This window comes from Camelus bactrianus, chromosome 16 (genome assembly GCF_048773025.1).
Source record: "Camelus bactrianus isolate YW-2024 breed Bactrian camel chromosome 16, ASM4877302v1, whole genome shotgun sequence".
Taxonomy (NCBI): Eukaryota; Metazoa; Chordata; class Mammalia; order Artiodactyla; family Camelidae; genus Camelus; species Camelus bactrianus.
Genome location: NC_133554.1, coordinates 10,746,142 through 10,771,003, shown reverse-complemented (window position 1 = coordinate 10,771,003; position 24,862 = coordinate 10,746,142). Strand labels below are relative to the sequence as shown.

General features: G+C 56.7%; 1 protein-coding gene across 3 annotated transcripts in view; it reads right to left on the bottom strand.

Annotated features, from left to right (window-relative positions):
• Nucleotides 1-32: 32 nt before the first annotated feature.
• Nucleotides 33-24,862, bottom strand: part of ATP2A3 (ATPase sarcoplasmic/endoplasmic reticulum Ca2+ transporting 3) — a 39,345-nt gene continuing 14,515 nt past the window's right edge. The window contains exons 9-21 of one of the 3 annotated variants that reach the window (XM_074342562.1): nt 23,433-23,521; nt 23,170-23,272; nt 21,821-21,952; nt 21,316-21,441; nt 19,978-20,196; nt 19,532-19,867; nt 17,575-17,795; nt 16,494-16,696; nt 15,813-15,898; nt 11,118-11,251; nt 10,544-10,661; nt 9,900-10,017; nt 33-231 (exon numbers count right to left, since the gene is read on the bottom strand). In XM_074342562.1, coding sequence (XP_074198663.1) covers nt 203-231; nt 9,900-10,017; nt 10,544-10,661; nt 11,118-11,251; nt 15,813-15,898; nt 16,494-16,696; nt 17,575-17,795; nt 19,532-19,867; nt 19,978-20,196; nt 21,316-21,441; nt 21,821-21,952; nt 23,170-23,272; nt 23,433-23,521 — 1,914 coding nt within the window. In that variant the 3' untranslated portion in view covers nt 33-202. Of the gene's footprint in view, nt 232-5,414; nt 6,840-9,899; nt 10,018-10,543; nt 10,662-11,117; nt 11,252-15,812; nt 15,899-16,493; nt 16,697-17,574; nt 17,796-19,531; nt 19,868-19,977; nt 20,197-21,315; nt 21,442-21,820; nt 21,953-23,169; nt 23,273-23,432; nt 23,522-24,862 lie in introns of those variants that run through there. The other 2 variants (XM_074342564.1, XM_074342563.1) reach the window with 2 other exon arrangements.

Genomic DNA, 24,862 nt, shown 5'->3' with positions numbered 1-24,862 from the left:
CCAGCCCCCTGCTCAGCCTCCGCTCCGGGGTGAGCCCGGCGTCTACACCCACGTCTATGGCAAAGCTTCTAGGGGTTTCCTAGCGCCTTCAGAAGAGCAGGGCAGGGCAGGTGGGGCCAGAGGTCAGGAGTCAGAGGTCAGCTGGCAGCACTTGGGTTGAGAGGAAGAGTCCTGGGGCGGTCAGAGCAGCTCTAGGCTCCTGTCAGGCAATGGACCGTGGGCCAGCTGCGCCTGTGGACAAATAAATTCCCCAAGATGGATGGGGGCGGGGCCAGGGGGCCACCCAGGCCCGGCCCCACTGCCCCTCCTGGATCCGCCCAGGCCCTGCTGGGCCTCCGGAAACGGGAGCTGTTGGCAGGAAACCATGGGCCACCCAACACAAGCCAAAGATAAAGCTGTCAGTCCCCCACAAACCTGGTAGAACAGAGCTGGGGGCTCAGGCCAGGGCGTGGGTGGAGTGGCCACAGGCTGGAGCCTTCCCCAAAACAGGGACCCATCCCATATCCAAACATCCTCCCCACCCTACCTTGGCCCACAGGTGGAAAGCTCAGGCCCCGGGGGTCTGCAGCCAGGAGGGCAGAGAGGCAGGAGGGCTGCTCCCGGTCCAGCTGCCTGACACTTCCTGAACCTGTGGCAGGACACCCACCCTGACCTTATAGGCCATCTTCCATCCACCTGTCCCTCTGGGTCCCAGCCTGGTCTGTCCCCAGTCAACCTCAGTGTTGGGCTTGCATCTCCATTCTCCCACCTCTCTGATCCTAACCCCACCTCTACCTTCCCTGAAACCAGCACGGGGGGCAGGTACCCCAACAAGACAAGGGCCACATCTGTTACACATCAGCTCTGGGCTCCCAGAGACCAGCAGGGAGAGCCTGGCATCATGCTGCCTGGGTGAATGCCTCTTGCTGCCTATGGGGGCCTGGGTATGTTGCCTCACTCCCCGAATCTGCTTCCTTATATGTGAAATGGTGGCGATAATGGAAGTTTCCTCAAATTGAGGCACTGTTGCACTTGGGGTACAGCTCCTCTGCAGCCCGTGCCCTCAGCCCCAACCAGGCCCTGAGGCAGGGCTGGGCCGGGGCAGTTCCTGTGTTAGCTCTCCGAGCACCAGAGCTGGAGGCCTCCCCCAACCTCCCCCTCATTTAGCAGATGAAGAAATTGGAGCTCAGAGAGGAGAAATGAATTGCCCAAGCTCACCCTGTGTGGTACAGGAGGCCCCAGTTTGAAGCAGGAAGGCCTCCCTGGCCCTCTTTCAACCGAGGCTGGGTGTCCTCGGGGCTCCCTTCACACCCCCTGTCCAAGCTGCCTCACCCTGAAGGCTGATAGGAGGCTTCTTTCTGGCAGGCCTTTAGCTGGGAAATCACTCTGGGCAGGGAGCCAGGCCCCGGGGCTGGGAATCCCAGCCTCCTGTCTGAGTAGAGCCACTTGCTGGACAGAAGGGGGCTTCCACAGAGGGCAGGCCAACGGCCCCTTCCTGCTCCCCAGGCCAATTCCTGCAGAGTTCCCAGCAATCTCAGGCTCAGCTGTCTGTCCGATGATGCTACCTTCAAGAGGGGCTGGTGAGAATCACGTCCTGAGCTTTTCCAAGAAAAATCCAGAGATGCTGGGAGCCAAAGCTGTGGTGGCCACATCCGCTTGGCCTGACCTTGACCCCAGACAAAAGAGCCTGTCCCCTTCCCAGCTGACCTCATGGCCCTTGGAATAGCAGACCCGGGACAGGAACTTCTTGCCATGGGAGTGGGGTGGATGCTGACACTGTCAGAGCATCTCTGTGTCCCTATCCACCATCCTTCTCAAGACATGCACACCACACTCGGAGGGTGGCAGGGACTAAATGAGCGGGAGAAGGGGAAGGAAGAAGGGAGGAAGGAGGGAGAGGGGTGAGGAGGAAGGGAGGGAGAAGGGGGGTGTGGGGAAGTCAGGGAGTCATTCTCCAATCTGTATCTGTCCCTTTCACATCATCACCATGTCCTCCACCCCCTCCTCTCCCTCCTCTCTCCCTCCTCCTCTTCCTTCTCCAGGGAGCCAGGATTGCTGACGAACAGATGGACCAATGGACAGACAGACTTGCTTGGAGCACACACAGGTGCTCCTGTCACAGCCTCGGTTCTGACCCTGACACTTGGAAAACAGGATGCCCCAGAGGACAGTCTCTTTCGGGGTTGTTATCATAACCGAAAAGTGCCCAAAATAAAGAGAAATAAAAGCAATCACATTTCTTTCTCCAAATACCCTTCCTTGAGAATATCTCTGCCAGAGTAAGGCCGGAAGCTCCCCCGATTTTCATTGGTTCTAAAATGCATGGACTTTGCTTTCCCGCCTTTGGCCCCGACTTCAGCATCCCCAGGGACAGACTTCTGTGTTTGTTCTAGGCATGTTGGGGAGTGAGGGAAACCGGGAATTCTGCAGGTTTTTCTTTAGAGCAGCTGCATGATACAGGTCCGAGAATTCCCATTTCGCAGGTAAGGGACACCGAGGCTCTGAAAGGTGAGTGCACTGCCCAAGTCACACAGCAAGTAGCTCCCATGTTTGCTGGTGGCTCGGAAGGAGGCTCCCCAAAGTCTGAGATCTTGGACCAGAGCCCACCCCAAGACTCCAGTTCTTAAAACCCGCCAGACCTGCCTTATAAGCCCAAAGGCCAGATGGCCGGCTCGGGTACTGAGCCAGGCCTTGTAGGGAGACAAGGCAGTGCTGCCAAGCACTCGGCCCCAGGATGGCCTCCCCTGCCTGGCTAAATTTAGTGGCTCTGTGAGCGTGGAGGGTGCCCGTGCCTGTCCTGGAGGCCAGCCTGGGCCCTCAAGGGGGTCGGCATAGGCTCCAGTGGGTCTCCTTGGCCACTCAGGGTCCCAAGGTTGCAGGGGCCATGTCTCTGCCCATAGTGGGGTTCAGTCCAACCTCCCCACACCATCTGGGCCAGACTTGGTGTCCCAGGGACTCACCCAATGCCACACAGCCTCTCAGGCTGGCTAGAACAGGGCCCTGGGCTGGCCCAACTGGACTGTCTCGGGGAGGCTGGGGGAGAGCAGGCATCCGTGGGGAGGCCACAGGAGGGGCTCGCAAGCCGGCTTCTCCCACTGCCTGGACCTTGCATGGCTCTGGATTCTTTCACCCAACTACGGACCATGACCCGGCTGGAGCCCCCCTGCCCGAGTGTCCGAGGCATCACACACCCCTGGTTCCCCTCCATCCTTCTGGGCCTTTTCCCCTTGGTCCTCAGCCTCTTCCTGCCCCACTTCCTGCTGGTGCTGCAACCGCTACACCCACAGCAGCCGCGGGCCCGCCACCTCTGGCTCCTACCTCTTTTCACTTTTCTTCTAAATCAAACTGCACTAAGGTATAATTTACATGCAATAAAATGTACCCATTTTAGGCATACAGTTTGATGAGTTTTGACAAAAGCATGCAACTACCCTCCCCCACCCAATCCATCACCCTAGAATGTTCCCTCCCGCCCCTTTGCTGTCAATCTTTTCCAACCCCCAGCCCTGGCAATCACGGATCTGCTCTGTTGCTACAGATTGGTTTTGCCTCTTCTAGAACTTAATGGAGGTAGAATAGCTCAGTAGGGGCTCTTTTCGATTCTGGCTTCCTTTACGCAGCACCAGGGGTTTCAGCATCGTGCATTCTGTGGCATATATGAGGATGCTCCTATTTATTGCTGAGGAATGTTCTGCTGTACGGACATACCACAGTTTGTTTATCCTTCCCCTGCTGATGGGCATTTGGGTTGTTTTCGGTTTGGGGCTATAATGACTAAAGCTGCTATGGACACTCGGGTTCAGGTCTTCATGTGGACGTACGTCATTTTCTATTTTCGCCCTTCCATTTCTCCTAACGCGGCCCCAAGGAGGGGTCACTCTCACCCCTGTGAGGGATGCAGTGTGTGGCGGGGATAGGGGCACAAATCCAGGCCTCTGGAAGGGGCAGGGGGAGGCTATGCTGTCATCCCCGAGCCAGTGATAAGTGTGCCGGGGCTTTCCCTGGAATTCCCTCCTGGGCCAGTGGCCGTGAGGTAGGAAACCTCTGTTTACCTTGGCCGCCCCATCCTGGCCTGTCGGGCTCCGTGCTGCAAGCAGGACAAGGCCGGGCTTGGGCAGGCCTGGGTGGGGGTGGAGGCAAAGCAGGCCTGGCCACAAGCCCCAGAGGCTGCCGGGGGCACTGGAGCCCGCCTGCCCCCGCAGGAACCCCCCAGGCCCATCTCAGCACCTTGCGCTGCCTGTCCGTCAGGATGAGGGCCAGCTAGATGCTCAGGCTCTCGGAGGCCTTCTGGCTCTTCATCAGTAAAGCGGAGCCCTACCCTCTGCCTGGTCCATCTCACAGAGCTGGTTGAGGACCCTGGCATGAGGTGTGGGAAAAGGCTTTGTGACCTGAGAAATGGTATAGGTGCATCTTGTACTGGGGGAATCCCTCTGCCCATCCCTGGCTCCCACTGCAAGCTGTGGGTCAAATCCTCTCTCCCAAATAAAACCTGGGAGCTCCTAAGAGCAGGTCCTGTCTCCTCCGGTCATGGCTGGCTTCCTGGACGGTCCGTCTACGCATTGCCCTGGGCCCTGTGCTCAGAAGGACCCCACACTTGGTTTATTACTCTGCTGCCACCATTAAGAAATGCTTAATTTTTGAACAAGAAGCTCCACATTTTCATTTTGCACTGAACCCCTCAAATATATAGGTGGTCCTGCCTCTGGCTGCATGGACAGGGCCCGCATCCCCTTCCCAGGGCAGCTGCGTAGAAGAGATACAGAACTTCTGTAAGTCTCCCTTCAGAAGAGGAAACGAAGGAGGTAGGGGGACTAGGCTCTTCCCTTCCCAGAGCCCCCACTCCCGGAGGGCAGGGCCACGTGGGCAAGTCAGGAGTTAATGTCAAGCAGCCTCATGAGGCCCCAAGGCCCCAGGACAATGTGAGTTGAGGGAAGCCTCAGGGAGGCGCATTCCAGCTGGGCCCCAAAGGATGGAGGACGAGGTGGAAGGCATCCTGGGATCCAAGGAGGAGAGGAAAACAGAGCAAGAGAAAAACCTTGGGGAGGTGCGGTACCCATGGAACAGCCAGGGCTGGGGCCCCTCCAGGCTCCAGGGGCACCTAGTCACAGACCCCTCCCAGCCTGTTTTCCTGGAATCATTATGTGTGTAAAGGGCTTTGATCACGTGAACAAACTGTCAAGTGCTGTGCACGCGAGAAGGCAGTCCCTCCTCTGCTACTGGGATGTGGCTCCGGATGTCAGTGCCTCCCTGGGGCCTGGTCAGAGGACAGGATCCCCAGCTGGCTGGCGGCGTGGGAGCCCCAGAGCTTTGCTCACGGCTCCTGCAGTGGTGGGGTGGGGTGGGGGGTTGCACAGGTGGTGGGAGCACCCAGGTAGACATGAGGTGGTGGGGCAGAAGGGAACAGCTCTCCAGGAAACAGACTCTGATGGCCCTCGTTGCCCTAGACACTCAAACTTTATTTCTCTGCCCAACAGCATGTCCGCAAGTGGGTACAGGGCCCTGCCCTCCTCAGATCCCCCTGCCCCCAACAGGAAAGACAAGGAGAATCTCTGGGGGCAGCGGGTGAGCCCCACAGAACGGGGAGCCCATCTGTGTGTAAGGCAGGCTGAGGGGGCTCTTGATTCTGGGGCCCAGGGCAGGGATGTGAGTCTTGATTTACATATAAAACAACCACTGTACGCTCTCCAGGAGGGGCAAGGATGCAGCCATTTCCTCACTGCCTTCTTCTGCGCCTAGCTAATTTTTGCCAAAGGGGAAAAGCTGAGTTAAGACATTTCTGTCCCTCCAGGCTCTTTTCCTATCAACGGTCATGATCCATAAGCACATGCTTTCCTCCAGCAAGGAGGGAGGGAGAGGAAGTGCCCTGGGTAACTAACCATGCTTAGTGACACCCTTTCAGCTCATGGATGAGTGGGGTGAGGGGCACAGAGCAAGGCCAAGAGTCCAGAGGACTCAGAACCACCCAGCTGTGCAGACCTCGAGATGGCGGTGCACCGGGTGGGCTGTAGGGCACAGTGGTCAGGGGCCCAAGGACGTCTTGGGGCTCAGGTGCCAGGGACACGGAGGCAAATCCGTCCTCGGCTTGGCAGAGCGGGCATCACAGCACAGAGCTGGCACATCTCGTTTGCTTGGACAGGGAAACCTGGGTCTGGGAGCGCGCTGAGCTCAGGCAGGCTGGCTGGCTGGCTCCCAGGGGAGGGGGTCCTTGCTCAGCCCCCACCCCCCACTCTTGTGTCCCTCTCTCTGACATATAAACAGAAACAGGCCCCACACATATAAACAGAAGCAGGCTCAAGCCCTCAGGAGCCGGCTTTGTGGAGGCAGAGTGGAGGGGGCTGTCTGCCCTTGCTGTGCACAGCTGGGCCCAGATGTCCCCTCCTCACCCTGTTGACCAGGCCCCAGACCAGGCACTGAGAGAGAGGTCCAAGAGGGTCCCAGGAGTCCTCCGTCAGTGCAGAAAGGCAGGTCAGCAAGTAAATGCCCAGCTGCTGAGCACGGGGCAGCAGGCTCCAGAATGTGCCTGTGGCTTTGGGGGTGGGGGCTCCGCATCGCTGGTTCTGCCACGAGCTCGGGCTTCTGGGCAGGCCCCTCCCGGGCTGCAGCTCCTGGGCCAGAGCTTCAGGGACGAACTTCCCAGGAAAGCCCCAGAGACATGAATTACAGAGCCCCCAGGCGATGCGAGTGGGGACAGGGACCCTGGGAGGGGGCCTGGGGATGGCCCTTCGGACCGTGGCCGGGCCCAGTGAGTAAGCGGGCGAGCGTGGAGGTGGGGCAGGGGTGGGGGCATGCTTGGGCACTGTCACTCTGAGGTACATGGAGACTCCACTCCGCTCCCGACACTCACTTCTGGCCCTTTTCTTCTGGAAGAAAAACCGAGAGCGTGTTAAGATGTATGTATGAGAGCATACGTCCAGGCAGGCCCATCCTTCTGACCCCTTCATCCTCCACTTCTCCCGGGAGAGCCCCACTCCCCCACAGCATCTCTCGATCAGCCCCCAGCCCGGCCACATCCCCCTGGATGTCCCTGGGGCTTCCTTCACTTGAGTGACCTGTCAACCCTCTCCATCCCTGACCACCCGATGATGATCCTTCTCTTGGTTTCCAGTTTGGGGGACCACTACCCACCATCATAAGGCCCAGAAACCAAGGCTATCCTTGACACTTCACCCGTCCCACATACCCAGGCCTGCTGGTTTCACCACCTGCATCTCCCGAGCTCATTTGGTCCTCTGCTGCCCCCGCCAGGCCTCAAGTGCCCTCGGTCCCACCTTACCTGACCTCCCCATCACTCCCCTGTCCCTGGCGTCACACTCAGATCCAGCCCGTCATTCCCTTTGATGGCTCTCCAACTGCCATCAGAATAAACTCCAAGCCCACCCATGTCTGGAGCCTCCCAGATCTGTCCCCACCCAGTCTCTCCAGGCCTCCCCTCCCCTCTGTCTAGCCCACAGGCCTCCGCCTGACGGCTCCTCAGCCACACCTGGGCAGAGCCAGGAGGTGGGGCAAGAGGAGCCCCCCACCCCCCTGGGCTGACCCAGCATCCACAATCCTCTCCAGGACACATCCCTCGTAAATCACGGGGAAGCCATGAGCATCAGGCCTCAGCAAAACTTCCCTAAAAGGCCACCAGGCTGGCTTGGGAACGTAACAGGGTCCCCTGTCTCACTCCGGCCCTGTCTGCCTTTAGGAGGCCCAAGGGACCACAGCCTCACGAGGCAGAGCTGTCTGGGCTGCCAGTGGGCGCACTCCACCCCACCTCTCAGATGTGGCCACAGATGTCCAGCCTATGTCCATCCTGTGGGTTCCACAGCCACTCCTGACACCAGAGTTCCCCAAACCCCGCTTTCAAGCCAAGTCTCACTGGGAGCATAGTCAACATGTCAGGGTAACAGTGGAGGTGGGGGCGTTGCCCAGGACTGGCTCACCCTGGGCTGGGCCTCAGTGACTCCTTGCCAAGACCAGCTCAACAAGGCCCATCAGCCTCCCTGCCCTTCCTCTCGCCGCCATCTGCCCTCTGTGGTCAACCCAGCCCCTCCCAGGCTTCCACCCTTCTGCGGCTCCCACTTCCCTGAGGATAACATTCAGGATCCTTACCTTGGTGTCTGAGGCCCCTGCCACAGTCTGGCCTCACCTCTCTACCCTGCACTCTGAGCCCCAGCCCCACTAGAGAGGCCAAGCCATGCCAGCCCAGCCCCTTCTCCACCAGGCCCAATCTTCCCCTTTCAGACCTCTTCTAGAGACTACCCCCAACCCCAGCCCTGTAGGGATTGCTCCCTCCCCAGCCCTTCCAACCTGTCCCGGCCTGCCTGCGAGGGGCCTGCTTCCCTCCCCCTCTCTGGGCTGGAATCTGCCATCACCGAGCAGTCAGTGCTGGGCGGTGCCCATTCCCATTGGCTGAGAAACGTTCTAAGTTTTCTCAAGAAAATGTGCTCGATGGTCCCCAAGACCTAGGCTCTTCCCATTGGCTGAGAAATGTTCTAAGTTTTCTTGAGAAAATGTGCAGAATCTCTTGGCAGCTGGGGTCACCAGGGAAGGCTCTCGAAGACATGAAGCTGTCCAAGCCGCCCACTGTCCAAGCCGCCCACACCCCCAGGAAGCCAGGCTCTGCAGGTGGAGTTACTGTGGTCAAGGCTAGCCAGTGGCCTTTCCGGTGGACCACCTCCATGCTCCAGCCAGAGCTGGGGCTCCTGTGGGTGGAGTTTCGGGTGACAGAGCCATTTCCACCCTTCGCCTCCCCAGGAGTGTCCGAGGGTGGACCAGAAAGGACCACACAGAGGGCAGAATGCCTTGTCCAGCTCCCTCCTCCTCCCCACCCATGGGCTCCAACAGGCCTCACTGAACACCTACCTCCACCCTCAGCTGGCCCCCTTTCCCCTCGCCATGTGTCTGGTCACCCTCTGGACAGACCCGTGGTGGGCCAGCTTCTCCACAGAGAGGAGGCCAATTGTTTTGGCCTTTTTAATAAGATAAAATATTTGCAGCTCCCAGGAGGGCTGGCCAGCGTGGGAGATGGGGACTGATTGCCTGCCTTGGCCCCTGCGGAATGACAGGCACGTGATCTATTTATAACACCCCCCTCAAGGCACCCTCCCCTGGTTTGAGGATACATTCCTGCCAGTGGTGGCCCTCAAGGACCCAGCTGCTCCAGTGCAGGCCTCAGCCATCTCTGGGCCTAACCCAGGCCCTCCTTAGCAACCTGGCCATGGGCCTACTGCCTTGGCACAAACTCCCAGGAACAGAGTTTCTCGCCCCTGCTTCCTCCCTATCTGGGCAGCTTGGACAGGGAGAACGATACTGCCTCCCTTGCTCTGGGGAGGTTCAGAATCGCCCACTCTCTGAGCACCCTGCCCCATGGATGCCATACCCCAGCCTGCTCCTCCACACGCTGCCCCTCACCTGGACCCCTGCCATGCTGTCCTCAGGCAAACCCAGAGCTGTGAACTCAGAAACAGAGAACTGCCCCCTTCCACCCACCCACATCAAAGAGGCCAACTTGGTGTGGTCTGGAGTCTGGGAGGCCATCAGCGGCTGCCCACTCCATGCCCAGGGAGGCTGTCACAACAATGCCTGGATAAAGACAGGCCAGGTTCAGAGAAGTCAGCAGCCAAGGCCCAGAGGAGGGCACAGCAGGCCCAGTTGTGCAGGGTTGGTGGCAAGTGAGGGGAGCAAGCAGCGGGACCCTGAGCAGTGCTCCTGCTGGCCGCTCAGTAAGCCCAGGGCCCCGACCCCTGCAGACACCAAGGGTCACAGCCACCAGACCCCACCTGGCAATTAACACAGCCTCCACTTGGCAATCCAAGAACACCTCCCCCTGTACAGACTGAACCCGGATCCAGCCCGCTGCAGCCTGGGAGCAGGGGTAGGCAGAGAGGCAGGCTGGAGGCCAGGAGGGTGGAGAGGGTCTGGGGCCTCCCACTTACCATCCACGTGCTTCCGGGACAGGTACTTGAGGGCCTCATCAAGCAGGATGACAGGCAGGGAGATCTGGAGCACCACCACCCACTGGCGCCCACTCAGCGGGGTCACTTGGAATATGAGCTGGGGCAGGGGAGGTTTGGTTAAAGGAAGGACTGCCCAGAGCCCCCACAATCCACCGCTTCATCCACCCAGGCCGCAGGGGACTCTTCACAAGCACATCTAAGATGCCTCTCAAGGTCTCACCTCCAGATCTTTGTCTACCCTGTTTCTTCTGCCTGAGGTGCCCTCCCCTGCCCTCACCCGCAGGACCGAATCCCTCTGTTCTGTTGGGAAGTGGGAGGGATTCTGCACCAGGAAAGGGTGTAGTCTTTCCACCTGCCCAGCTCTGGGAGATTCCCCACCTCTTCTGTTCCTCAAGTCTTTGTGGGGGGGGGGGTCCCAAAGTGGGGAACACATCTAGGGGACAGCGGCTGGCCAGGGTCCTGACATAGGCTGCATTTACTAAGCACCATCAGATCTCCCTCCACCCCAGCCCCCAGATGGTTTCCATCACAAAGGGGCCCAGAAAGGTCCAGTGTCAGAGGAGGATTTGGACCCTGTCACCCCAGGAGCCAGAGAAGGGGAGCGGGGCAGGACAGTGACTCACGGGCAGGGGTGGAACAAGCAGGATGAGGAAATGCAGGGCCATGGACATGGCCACAGCCGCCAGAAGCCAGGGGTTCAGCCAGGGAGGCATCCGCAGCAGCGACTGGTTCTCCGAGACGCTGCCAAGGGCACAGGGCGCTCACCTCGGGCCAGGATGCGGGCAGGCCCTGCTGTGGTCACCCCCCAACCCCGTGGAGATGTGGGGGAGGTCTGAGCCTCAGCATTGCCCTTTAAGGACTGGAGCGCTCCTGGGAGGCCACTGCAGCCCAGAGGACTGTGTCATTGCTGCTCACTCAGTCCCCAGGAGCCTGGACCCCCTTTCGCTGTCCCTCAGACCCAATCCTGGCCCCTCTATTTCTTTAGACCCCAATTATGTTTCCCTTTGTCCTCTGGATCTCAATTCTGGCCCCCACTGGGTCTCCCTCTTCCGGACTCCTCTGACCTTCAGGCCCCAATCCTGGACCCCGTGAACCTCAGACCACGATCCTGGACACCTCTGACCCTAATTCTGGACCCTGACTGACCCTCAGCCCCCATCCTACAACCCCAGATCCAGGGCCCTATGCCCAGCCCACCTGTTAAGGGCGTTGCACATTTCAATGGTCACCAGTACAGACAAGGCCATGGTCGTGGGGAAGCGTGACTCAAAGACCTCGCAGTCAGTGCCGGCAAAGAGCGGGTTGTCCTCGGAGCACTTCAGGAAATTCCTCTGAGGGCACCCAGGTGGGGTTGGGAGGGGGTGGGGAGAACAGAGGTCAGAAGCAGGGCCAGAGCATGGGAAGAGGGAAGCCTTGCCCCACCCTCCCCCTCACCCACATCTGAGGACTCAGTATCACCAGCTCTGCCACAGGGAGGGCTCAGGGAGGGGGGCTCGCTCACCCAGGATGGAGACAGAGAGGCTGCACCATGCCAGGGAGAAGGGCAGACCATTCTGGGCAGGGGTGTGGTGAGACAGAGGGAGAGTAGCTGGCATTAGTTTGGGGAGGACGGCAGGGAGCCCCGGAATCAGGGGATGGGACCCTGAGCACTGGAGGAGCAGGAGTGGGCGTGGGGATTAACTGAGACCACTGAATAAGTAAATGCATGTAAAAACCAGTCAGCAAAATTCCACTTGACGAGAATTCACCTTTGGTGGCAGACGAGGAAGGCTACTGGGGCCTCAGTCACTACTATTAAATAAAATTCCATCCTTCCCTCCCTCCATTTCTGCCACTGAAATCCAGCTCCACCAGCCCCGCCCGTTGCTTATGACGCGGCCCAACATATGCCAGGTGCAGAATTAACAAGGAGCTCTCTTCTCCATAGCAAAGGAAACCATAAATGAAACAAAACGACAACCTACAGAATGGGAGAAAATTTTTGCATATGAAACCGACAAAGGCTTGATCTCCAGAACATATAAGCAGCTCATATGACTTAACAAGAAAGAAACAAACAACCCAATCCAAAAATGGGCAGAAGACCTAAACAAGCAATTCTCCAAGGAAGGAATACAAATGATCAATAGGCACATGAAAAAATGCTCACTATCACTAATTATTAGAGAAATGCAAATAAAAATTACAATGAGGTATCACCTCACACCAGTCAGAATGGCCATCATTCAAAAGTCCACAAATGACAAATGCTGGAGAGGCTGTGGAGAAAAGGGAACCCTCCTACACTGCTGGTGGGAATGCAGTTTGGTGCAGCCACTGTGGAAAACAGTATGGAGATTCCTCAAAAGACTAGGAATAGACTTACCGTACGACCCAGGAATCCCACTCCTGGGCATACATTCAGAAGGAACCCTACTTCAAAATGACACCTGCACCCCAATGTTCATAGCAGCACTATTTACAATAGCCAAGACATGGAAACAGCCTAAATATCCATCAACAGATGACTGGATAAAGAAGATGTGGTATATTTATATGATGGAATACTATTCAGCCATAAAAACCGACAACATAACTCCATTTGCAGCAACATGGATGCTCCTGGAGAATGTCATTCTAAGTGAAGTAAGCCAGAAAGAGAAAGAAAAATACCATATGAGATCGCTCATATGTGGAATCTAAAAAAAAAAAGAACGTAAATACAGAACAGAAACAGACTCATAGATATAGAATTCAAACTTGTGGTTGCCAAGGGGGCGGGGGGTGGGGAGGGACAGACGGGGATTTCAAAATGTAGAATAGATAAACAAGATTATACTGCATAGCACAGAGAAATATAAAAGATCTTGTAGCTCACAGCAAAAAAAAATATGACAATGAATATATGTATGTTCATGTATAACTGAAAAATTGTGCTCTACACTGGCATTTGACACAGCATTGTAAAATGACTATTACTCAATAAAAAAAAGTTAAAAAAACAAACAAACAAAGAGCTCTCGGGGCTCTTGATAAGGGAAGTGGCCCTCGCCCCTGCAGCCCCAGGGGAGTTTTCTTCCTGTCCATAAGCCTCACTCACAGAATCTGCTGTGATAAGATGCTGAAACGAGGGCACTCGTGAGAACTTCTGTCTTGTTCTCTTCTGCACCAAGGGGATAAATGTGAACATTCATCACCATTAAAAGGCTCTGTTCTCCAACAATATAAATCTGGCCTCTGGAGTCTCATCAGAGCACAGAGATCCTTTAAGCTAAGGGTTTAGAATAGGGGCCACGTGCTGTGAAAATAGCCCTCGAAGAGAAATCTGTAAAAATACATCCCTGATTTTCTTACGCAGCATCAATGCGGGAAAGGGGCTCTGTCAGCCAGAAGGGGCCGCTAGCACTTTTCTCTTCTTATGCAAGATGAAAAATGATAAAAGACTTCGGCTTGGCTAGATTTCTTATTTTAACAAAGAGATGGAGAATCTTATTTAAATCAACGGTGGGATTTTCTCCAATAAGCCAAGCTCTGGTATTTGGGACAAGTGCACCTTTTCATAGGGCAGATCTGATCATAGGGCAGAGCAAGTGTCCTAAACTTTGAACCCACCCAGTGACCAAGAGGACCAAATGCTCCTGCCGCTTGTGCTACCACCGTCAGGCCCCACCTCCCAGACCTGAATGGTAATGACCTTATGCCTGCATGTACGTGTAACACGGGGCACACACCTCCCACTCGGACACATGCGTGCTTGCATCCTCAAGCACGTGCCCAGGGAAGAAAATGTGAAGGATAGGAACACATCAAGGTGCCTAATTCAGACCTTCTGGGTTTCACCAGTGAGCACCTGCCACGCACGCACTGTACCCCAGGTCATGGGCCACAGTGTGGCCTCCTGCACTGTTCACTAGAAGGTGCTCAGGGCTGGAACTTCTGCCTCACAGGTTCATTGTGAGCCCCAGAGGGAATCTGTTTCTTTGGGTGAGGCCACTGTTCTGCCTCCTCTTTCCCTCTGCCTCCCTGGCTAGTTCCTATTTATCTTCATCTGCAAGCCCTGCTCTGGGATTCATTAATTAACACTTGCATAGCTCGTACTGTGTGCCAGGTGCTGGTCTAAGCACTTTATGGGGACTGACTCTGGTAATCGTCCTGATAGCCCCAGAAGGCAGGGGCTATTATTATCCATTTTATATGGATGAAGAAACCAACAGAGAGATTAAGGAGCTTGTCCAAAACCACACAGCTAGTGTGGGATGGAACTAGGGTGTGAACCTGGGCAGCCGGGACCCAGGATCCACTCAGCTGCCTTTACTCAGCATTCCTCCAGGAACCATGGGGGGCTCTGGGCATCTCTGCTGAAATCCCAACGCCTGGAGCTGAAAAGTTCTACCTTACGTCTAACACTTGACCACCTCCAAGTCCTATAGCCACCTGCCTTTTCTCTGCTGAAGCACTTCTCACCGTGAAATGTGACTGCCCATTTCCACCTCTCTCTCCCCCGCCAGCCTGGAAGCTCTTTGCAGAGGCTTTGCCAGCCCGGTCACTGCCGTAGCCCTAGCAGTTTGTGCCTGCCAAGGAGCTGGTGCCTAACAGCCATTTCTTGACCAAGTGGAAAAATGAGAAACCTGAAGGCAGTTGGGAAGGTGGCACCAAGGGGACTGGGGACTGGCTGGTAGTGGGAGTGGAGTGTGTGTCTAGCCTGACCCCCAGGAGTCTGGCTTCGGTGACCAGGCAGGCAGTGGAACCAAGGTGGAGATGGAGGAGGGGACTGTTTGGGGGAAAGTGACAGATCTGACTTTGGACCTGGTGAGTGCAGTGTGGCTGTGGGACATCCCAGAGGGGGTATCCAGCTGGACATATGAGACTGCCCTCAGAATAACGGTTGATGTGGGTGGAGGTAGTCAGAGATTTGGGCTCCCTAGTGCAAGGATGGTGGTAGGGACAGGGCTGGAAGAAGGCCGCAGCGGGACGGGCAGCACGCGCCCTCTCTCCACCGGCCGCTCCCATAGGAGCTGCGTGAGCAGGGGCTGAGGGCTGGCGGGCACCAGCATTTGGGATGCAGGTCTGGGCTCTGCACTGCCACCAGGAGTGAGAGCCCCATGTGCTCGAGGGCTGGTGGGTGGAGGAAAGCATCTCTGGGCTGCCTCTACCTGGACGTGAACCCCTGAAAGAGCCCTAACGCTGCCCTCGGGGCGGGCAAGACTGTGTGGGCGGGAAGCGGGGCCCCTCCGTGGAGCTCTTCTATCTACAGGGAAGTAGCAAAGACAGGCACACTCAGAGGAAGGAAATGCCGCATCCTGGCAGCTCTCCCCTAAACAGAAACCCGGAATTGCCGTCAAGGCTTGTTCAAGCAAAGATGTGCTGGCTGCTCAGACAGAGGGACAGACTGACAGACGGCAGCTAAGGGGTCTCCTTGCTTGCTTCCAGAGCTGTGCTGAACTAAGCCAGGCCTATGGTGTGCACCTGCCAGCCAGGTGACTTCAAGAGGCCAACGAGTCCCCTCCCTGAGAAACATGGAAGTAGGGAGCCTGGCAGATTCCTTTCCTCCACTCTTGGTTGCCTCAGTTTGACCCTCTGCTTGAAGTTCCACCATTTAGGGGCTCCTGTCTCTGAGCCCTCAATGTTTGGGGGGTTTCCCAATAAAGGTAAGACACTTCTGGGCAGTCAGACCCTCGGTGCCCCTGTAACTGAATGACTGGGAGAGGGAGAAGCCTCTCCTCCAGGCTCCCTGTGGCTCCTGAGCTTGACTCCCGAGGTGGCGCACGTCTGTGTGGGGGTGGGGGTGGGGGGACAGCCTCTGGCCACCCGTGGGGTTCCGGACTCCTTTCCCCTGGAACTCCCAACAACTTGGGCTGTGGGTTCTACCTCCAGAATAACCCCAGCAGGCTCCCTGGCCGTTCCCTTGCTCACCAGCTGGTAGAAGGTGACCTGAGGTCCCTCGGCATCATACAGGAACCACCAGGTGGCGGCAGCCACTGTGGCCAGGCCGACGTACACTGTGGGGAGGGCAGGAGGAAACTGGCTATAGTGGACACCTGTGGTTTTCTGGCATCCTTTCCCCTTCCTAATAATTCCCCGAATCTCTGTCAGGGAACCACTCTCTCCTTTTCTGAGCTCGGTGGTTGGCAGCACCTACCCTCGGGGCCAATGCTGGGCCCTGATTGGCAGTCAGAATCCGCCATACCCTGGCCACTGTGATTGGCTAGGAGAGAAGCAGGTGACCCAATGTGGGCTAAGGACAGGCCTGAGACTTTTACCCTACTACTGATGGAGCAGTAGGATAAAAGGCTCTCTTGTCTGTTTTTTGGGGGGTTGTAATGCAACAAGTATGAGGGCTGGAGCTGCAGCAACCATTCTGCCACCCCAAGGGGCACCTGCCTGAGAATGGAGCTGAGGCAAAGCCAAAATACGCTAGTGATACTGTCTGAGGCCTGGATCCAGCCATGCCTGAGGCACGCTCTAGTCTTTTCATTTACATGAGCCCAGTTTTTTTTGTTGTTTTTTGGGGTTTTTTTTTTTTTTTTCTGGCATAAGCCAGGCTGAGTCTTAGGAAGCTCCAGGAATGCCACCAAGGGCTGGGGCTCCACTCACCTCCAATAGCCAGATATCGGAAGAAGAGCCAGCCACTGATGAGGGCCTCGTGAGGGTTCCGGGGCTGCTTCTGCATAATGTCCAGGTCTGGAGGGTTGAAGCCCAGGGCCGTGGCAGGTAGGCCATCCGTCACCAGGTTCACCCAGAGCAGCTGCACAGGGATCAGGGCTTCGGGCAGGCCCAGAATTGCCGTGAGGAAGATGCTGGAACCAGAGTCATGGGCTGTGGCCCCCAGCGAATGGAGGGTCCGGCTCTCATTCACACCCCAGGCCCGGGAGCCCCCCCACCTCGCTCTGCTAGTTCTGATGTGTGTGCCGGAGGGAAAAGTGTATGCACAAGGCTCTGCCTCACAATGGGCCGCCCCTGCCCTCTGGCGCCTGGACAGACCCGCCCTTTAGGCCTCTCCTGTTTAGGACACAGCTCCTCTTTAGGGTGAACACACACGCACACAGACACACGTGGACAACGCATGCCCTAGCAGATACACATTTGTTCACAGACATGTGCAAAAACCTAGCACAGCCCACACAATCTCACAAACTCAAGCAAACACCTACACGCTTGCCCCAACGTGCAGATGCAGAATTCTTACATATCTGGGCAAATGTGCTCACCAGTCCCCACAAGCATCCCTCACTCGTGAACCTAAGTGTGCCAGAATTACACACTAGCATGAACCTCTGTGCTGCACTCATGCCCAAACATGAACAAGAACTCACATGCACACACGTACACACACCTCTCAGGCGCACACACACGTACACACACGAACACATTACTGCCCAGAGGTGACGCAAGTTCTCCCATCTTGGGTGGCTCTGAAAGTGGGAAGAAGGTTATGGCTGGAGGGATGACAGGGGACTTCTCAGGCACCACCTCGGGGGCTGGGTTGCATCTGGGCCTCCTGAGAATGATTTGGTGCTCCCATCCCTGCCCACCCTGAGATGGGACTCTGGAAGGCCCAGCCTTAGGGCAGGGTCCCTCCATTCCAGCAGCCCCATCCCAGGAACAGGCACTTCCCCTAGTCCTCGGGACGCAGAGCTGGTCCAGAGGGCTGGAAGGAGGGAAAGCGGGGCCTCACCAGACAACCTCGCCAACATTGGAGGAGATGAGGTAGCGGATGAACTGCTTCATGTTGCTGTAGATGGCCCGGCCCTCCTCCACCGCAGCCACGATGGAGGCAAAGTTGTCGTCCGACAGTACCATCTCCGCCGCCGACTTGGCCACGGCTGTGCCAGAGCCCATGGCGATGCCGATCTCCGCTTTCTTCAGGGCTGGGGCATCATTCACCCCATCTCCAGTCTGAGGACCAAGTTAGGTGGGTTCATGTCTGAGAAAGTTCCCTTCCACCTCCCTGACTCCCCTCAACCTAGCCTACCACCAAGTTTAGGGGATGTCCTCAAGGAAGCAGACAGCTGGACAGAACAAATGGTGAGGTCACGAGCTTAGAAACTGATGTGGGAACGAGGCTAAGGGAAAGGCAAGAGTGCAGACAAGTGCGAAGTTGGGGAGAAGACCAAGTCTAAGGTCAGAGAAGATGGGGAGGTGGGGACGGGGATGAGGGTAGGGGTGAAATGCAGGTGGGATGTGGGATAGAAGATGAAACTGAGGTTGAGGAAAAGCTAAGGTCAAGTCAGGAGTGAGATTAAGGTTGTGGCCCAGGTCAAGGGCCAGTAAGGTGTTGTAGTCAAGGTGAAGGTTGGAGGCAAGGTGAAGAGTAGGGTTAAGAATGGACTCAAGATAAAAAAAAATTAGATTAAGGTAGAGCTCAAGTGAAGGCTATGGTCCATATCAGGAGTCATGTCATGTTAGAGGTTGGAGCTGAGGTCTAGGTCAAAATTCAAGGCTAGATCAAAGTTGAGGTCAACATAAAGTACTGGATTGGGGAGGGGTCAAGCTCAATGTCAGGGATCAGGTCAGGATCCAGGTCAAGACTGGAACCCATAACAGGGTTGAGCTCAGAGTAAAGAATCAGATTAAGATGGTCAAGATTAAGTCAAGGTCAGGGACCAAGTCAGCGTGAAGGTCAAAAACAAGGTCAAGAACAAGTTTACAGTTATCAAATCAAGGCTGGTGCCCAGCTCACTATCCAGGTCAAGGCTGAGCCACACGACAGGATTAAGGTCAAGGTAAAGGACTGGGTTGGGCTGGAGATCAAGATTATAAACTGAGGCCATGTCAGGGGTGAGGTCAATGTCGAGAATCAGATCAGTGTTAACAGAGAGGTCAGCAATCAAGAATGAGACAGAACAAAATGTGAGCCCAAACCAAATGTCCATCCAGAGGGGAATGGATAAAGAGACAGTGGTATATCCACACAATGGGATGCCACTGAATAACAAAAGAGCAGTCATCTACTGATACCCACACCAACACAGATAAATCTTAAAGGAAAGAAGTCGGACACAGAAAAGCACATGTTGTATGATTCTCTTCATGGGAAAATCTAGGACAGACAAAACTAACCTATGATGGAAAAAATATTAGAACAGTGGTGGCCTGATGTGGGAGGGGGCCTGATGCAGAAAGAGCATAAGGGGACTTCATGGGTTGATGGTAATGTCACCTAACTTGGTAAGAGTTTGGGTGACACAGGTGTGTGCATACATCAAAACTCATCAAATGAATGGTCTGCTTAAGACACGTACATTTCACTGCATGCAAGTTTTACCTCAAAAAGGGACAGAACTGGAACCACAAAAAACGTACTCTGTAGAGGATGTATTCCAAAGTGTGCCAGGTCGAAGTGTACTGACGTCAGCAACTTACTTCAAAATGCATTTAAGAAAAGGGGAATTAAGGACAGATGGATGGATAGATGTGTGATAAAGCAAATCTAACAATATGTTATTTGTAGAATCTAGGTGGTGATACCATTTCAATTTCTCTTGATGTTTGAAATTTTTTGTAATAAAATGTTGCAAATAATAACAATGAAGCAGAGGCAGGGGCTGCCGGGTTGTTCTTTCCAAACTCGGTGACAGGTGCTCCCCCGACCCCTCGCCACCTCCCCTCAGGCTCCCGCCTCAGGGCCTCACCATGGCGGTGATCTCGTTAAAGGACTGCAAGTTTTCCACGATGCGGGACTTGTGGGCGGGCTCCACACGGGCGAAGCAGCGGGCTGTGCGGCAGGCTTGGCGCTGATGCTCGTAGCTGAGGTCATCGAACTCACGGCCCGTGTAGGCCTTGCCCACCACGTCCTCTGTGTCCTCGAAGATACCAAGCCGGCGGCAGATGGCCACAGCTGTGCCTTTGTTGTCCCCTGTGATCATGACCACACGGATGCCCGCCTGGTGGCAGCGTGTGATGCAGGCAGCCACCTCGGGCCTCGGAGGGTCCAGCATGCCCACGCAGCCCACGAAAGTCAGGTCCGTCTGTGAGGAGGGGGCAGATGCAAGTGGGCCCCAGGCCCATCCTCAACCTGCCACGTGCCCAGCCACTGCAGACAGATGCACGGCTCCCAGCCCGGGGCCCCAGCACCCACCTCGTACTGCGCAAACTTGCTGCAGTCGTCCAGCTGCATGTCCTCCTTCCTAGGGGGCGTGTCCCGGGTGGCCAGTGCCAGGCAGCGCAGTGTGTCCGAGCCCGAGCCCCAGTCCCGGATCTTGGCCAGGATCTGCTCCCTGGAGGTGGTGTTCAGGGGCACTGTGCGGCTCCCCATGCGGACTGAGCTGCAGCGCTCGATCACGCTCTCGGGAGCCCCCTGCATCGTTGGGGAGGGGGAGGCAACTCCGTCAGTCAGGACCCTTCCCCTCCCTCCTGCCCAGTTGACGAAATTGAGGCCCAGGTATGGGGAAAGGCCACCCAAGGGGAAACACGGCAAGGCACAGACTGGAATCCATTCTTTAAAAACTCAAGAGTGGGAACCTACAGGGCCCACCTTGAAGAAAGCCCAGAGGGAATTGGGGGTCTCCTCCAGCCCACAGCTGAGGCCTACTGCAGCACTTTGTGGGGTAGGGTGGGAATGGCAGCCGTCCTGCAGGCCCCACCTCCCTGTCAGCCTGGCACTACTGGGTCTCCAATTCTGCAGGGTGCTCAGCAGAGGGAGATGGGCTGAGCCCTGCCTGGAGACCAGAAGCAGAGCCGTGCTCAGGATGTGGGGGTGTGGCTCTGGGAAGGTGGTCTTGGGGGTGTCAAGCTCCTCAGCAGCTTTGGGGAGTCTCACCCCAGACCTTGCCCCAAGCTGGGAAGAATCTCTGAATCCTCCATCAGTTCCTCCTCCCTCTCCCCAAAGGGCACTCCAAATTCTCCCAATACAGAAGCTTTTCATTTCAAAAGAGGTTAAAACCCCCCACTGCAGGTGAAGCTGGGGCTGTGATTCCTACTTCAGGTTCAAAATCAGTGATAGGAAGTGCTATGGATGGGGGTCTGAACGGGAGCCGGTTCCTTCCTTCCTTGGGATTCAGTTTCCAAAACACAAAGCACCAAAGTTGGGTGCCAACCACTTCAACACTCCCTGTCAGAAGCAAAAGGGCTTCTGAGACCTTCCACCCTGGCCTTGTCGTTCAGATGGGGAGCCCGGGGCCCACAGAGGGGCATGGTGACCCCAAGGTCACACGGCCAGGCAGTGCCTCTCTGTCCAGAGCTGGGACCCTGGTGAGGGGCAGGCCTGGGTATCTGGCCCTGGCTTTATCTGCCCCAGGCCTGGATCCTCCTCCCAGTTCCCCACAGCAGCTGATCACCCTCGTTCTGGAGTCATCACTTTGACAGTGGGCCTCACACCTCCCTCAGCTCCCACCGCTGGTTCTTCAGGGGACTGGAGACCAGGCCCTTCCGGGAACCCCAGGTGTACAGAGGCCCCAGGCCGGCCAGGCAGGCCCACCTTAACAAACATCTTGCTGCCCTGGGCCACCAGGCCAGGGCGGGTGGGCGTGCAGTACACTGACATGGACTTCCGGTCTCGGGAGAACTCCAGGGTGAATTCCTTCTTCAGGAGCTGCTTGATGACCTGCCAGGTCCGAGGGGTAGGCGTCAGGGCGTCTGGGGCAGAGCCAGCTTCCTCACCAGCCGCTTGACCCCATGAGGAGCCTCTTGCTCCCTGTATGATGGTGTCCACCCTCTGCTGACCCTGGCATTCAAGGCCTCCATCTCCCTCTCCAGCCCCAGAAATGTCCCCAAGTTGCCATGTCCTGACCATGCTGTGTATTCCCCAACTCCCAGTCTTTGCCCACACTCAGCTGTTCCTCTCTTTTCTCCCCAGCCCAGCCTCACCAGGTGTCTGAGATCCTTCCTCCTCCCAGAAGCCTCCCACGACTTAGTTCCTCTCTCTCCCTTCTCCTGATGCCCCAGCCCCGGGGTCTGTTGCCCAAGCCCCCCACACTGCTCACCGCGTTGCAGGCGCTAGCTCGTTCCACCCGGGACAGGGCCTGCAGGTCGGTGTTAAACACATTCATCTTCTCCACCAGGCAAGTCAGGGCTGTCTCCGTGGCCTCTCCCACCTTCTCATACACACCCTTGGCCTAGCAGGGCCCAAGGTACAGGGAGTGAGAGGCAGGGTGGCTCCCAGCAGGCCCCCAGCCTCACCTTCCACTCGCTCCCTGGAGCTCCCTTTGCCAGAGTCACCTGTAACCTCCTTTGCCCCAGGCCTGTGGGCCCTTCCCAGGCCAGCTGACCTGGGGTCTGGTGGTGTCTGGCAGTGATGCTCACCTTCCCTTACCACAATCCCTTCTCCCCTGACATCAGTGGCCACGCACCCTCCCTGTTCTGTCTCATCTCTGCCCACTTGTCTCAGCTCCTTTCTCCAGATTTCTCTTTCTAAACCTTGCTGTCCAGGCCCTGCTCCTTCCCTCCCGCCTTCTCTCCCTGAGCCCTCACAAGCCTCCTGTCTCTACCAGCCTTCACGAGCTCACAACTGCCAGTGTCCAGCCCAACTGTGACTTCTCTCCTGAGCTCCAAGCCCACATGTCCAGTTGCTGCCAGTTGGACTTTGTTCCCTGGGGACCCTCAGGCTACCTCTCCCTCTCCCTATATTTGCCACTCCAGTGCCGGTCCCAGCCAGGACAGCAAGCAGAAGCTACCCTGACTTCCCCTCTGTCTTTCACCTAACCATCAGCAAGTCTCAGGATTTTGGCTCCTAAATCTCTCTCCAACCCATGTCTTCTCCCCTCTCCCAGAGGCCCCAGCCAGGACTCAGGGAGCACCTCTCTGGCCTGGATGACCACACAGGGCTCCTTGGTTCCGGTCTTGCCCAGTCTGTTTTGTCCTCCACACAGAAGCCTGGGTGAGCTTTTCTAAGACCTGGCCATATCACTTCCCTGCTCCAAACCCTTTGGTGACTGTCTACTGCCCTCAGCGTGGCATCAGACTGACTTGGTCTGGACAAGTACCCCCGCTCAGGCAGGAACAGCATGTTCAATGCCTAAATCACATCAGGCTGCTAAGGCCTGTGGGCCTTTTCTGGGCTGTGCCTTCTGCTTTAGACACCATTCCTAGTCTTGCCCCTCAAACCTCTTTCCCTAGGCACCCCTGGCCCCCATGCCCCTTACATTACAGTCCCCCACAGCCCAAGAGCCCCATAGCAGGGTTCCAAAGCCAGTATGAGGGAGAGGGAGGGGTGGCAGTGCCAGGTGTGCAGGGGGGCAGAGACCTCCAATCCTGAGAGTGTCATACTCGGGGAGAAGGGTCTGTCCTGAGCTCCTGGATACTAGGGAGGTCATGAAAGGGAGCAGGCGCCCACCTCATTGTAGTCCAGCGCTGAGTCGTTGCACAGGGCGCAGATGGTCGCCAGCTCCACCAGCCCGTCAAACTGTCCGCATATCACAGGCTGCTCCCCCTGCCGTCTGTGGAGCCAGAGCGGTCAGTACAGGGGCCTTGGCCCCGCCTCTGGGAGGTGCCTAGTCTCATGGCCCTGCCCCCAGGGAGCACTGCCCACAAACAACTCAGAGCAGTCCTAAGTAGCCCCGCCCACCCAGAAAACCCGCCCCGTCTCCGGGCACTCACACTTCGCCTTCTGGGGCATAAGTGGTACCAGAGATGGTGAACTCGTGCAAACGGCAGGTGCCTGCTTCGGCCGCAGCTACCACGAACATCTGAGGAGCACAGAGACATGCTCAGGCAGGTCCTCCTACCTCCTTCCTGTGCAGCCAGTCTGATTAAAGCCTGACCCCAGGTTGGGGCGTGGCCTTCCCTCCCCCTGTGAAAAAGCACTGCATCCAGGCTGAGGCCAGATGTCTCTGCTCTGCCCAAGTGTGTCCATTTCAGGCTTGTCCTTTGCTCTGGACCCCTGAGGGGCTTATGGCAGATTCTTCAATGCTCTGGGGCAGCTGCTAGCTTGACAGAGCCCTGAGCTGGGGCAGGAAGCTTGCGTCCTTGCCCATTTCACTATGTGACCCCTGGCTGAGCACCTGAGCCTCAGTTTCTCCACCAGTAACACAGAGAGAAAGTGGGATCAGAGACCAGCTGCCCCTCCTTGCCCTTCAAGGGGATGAGTTCCTGGCCTCTGAGGGAGGAAACCCATACCCCATCCTGAGGCACAGACCCCTGTCCCAGGAGTGAGCTCCTGCATGCTGGGTCACCCAGCCCCCTGCACCTCAGGGACAGGGGGCTCACCCCTCCCAGGGCAGGCCATGTCCTTGTCTGTCAGCCAGCTCTGCCAAGAAGATAATTCTTGCTTCCTAGAGACTGCATCACTGCACATTCCCAAGCTAACGGCCAGCCCAACAGCACACAGTAAGTGCTCAATGTCCCTTCTGTTGTCCTTTCATCCCTGCCCCAGGGGATGGCCCTCCAGCCAGCACAGCTCCTGAGAAGTTGTTTCTTAGCCCCTCATCCAGGTGTAAGGCCTCTACGACTGCCCTATACTATGTTTTTCAAATCTTTGTTAAGGAACATCCTGTTCAAATGAATTCATACTATGGATTTTACCAGGTCAGAGGCTGCAGGGCAGTAAAGTGTGCTGGTGCCCCCCTTCCCTGCGGCAGCCTCTGATGGGCTTCTATGGGGGACTAAGGTCCCATATACAGAGCCTGGGTTTCCCAGGCCAGTGGGCAGATTATGGGAGCCAGGGTGGGAGAGGAGCAATGGAGAATCTGAGAGGGGTGGGAAACCCACAACCTCACCATCACCCCACCCGCTCCTCTACCACAGGGGCCTGCTGGAGTCTCAGCCAGAATCCCTGGAGGATGTGGGCAGCAGCCCAGGATCTGAGATCAAGTGCTACAGAATGAATAATTCCTGCCCACGCCCCTCCCGGGTCACTGGAGCCAGTGTATCTGGTGACAGGCATTGACCACTGAGAGTCATGGTGCAGCAGGACAGAACCCAGGTCCAGATCCAGCTTGGCTCAGATGCCCAGGCTGTACTTGACCCCCTCCTGGTCCTCTGTGGTTAGCTGGCAGGACCTGTACACCCAAAATTCAGATGAGGAAACT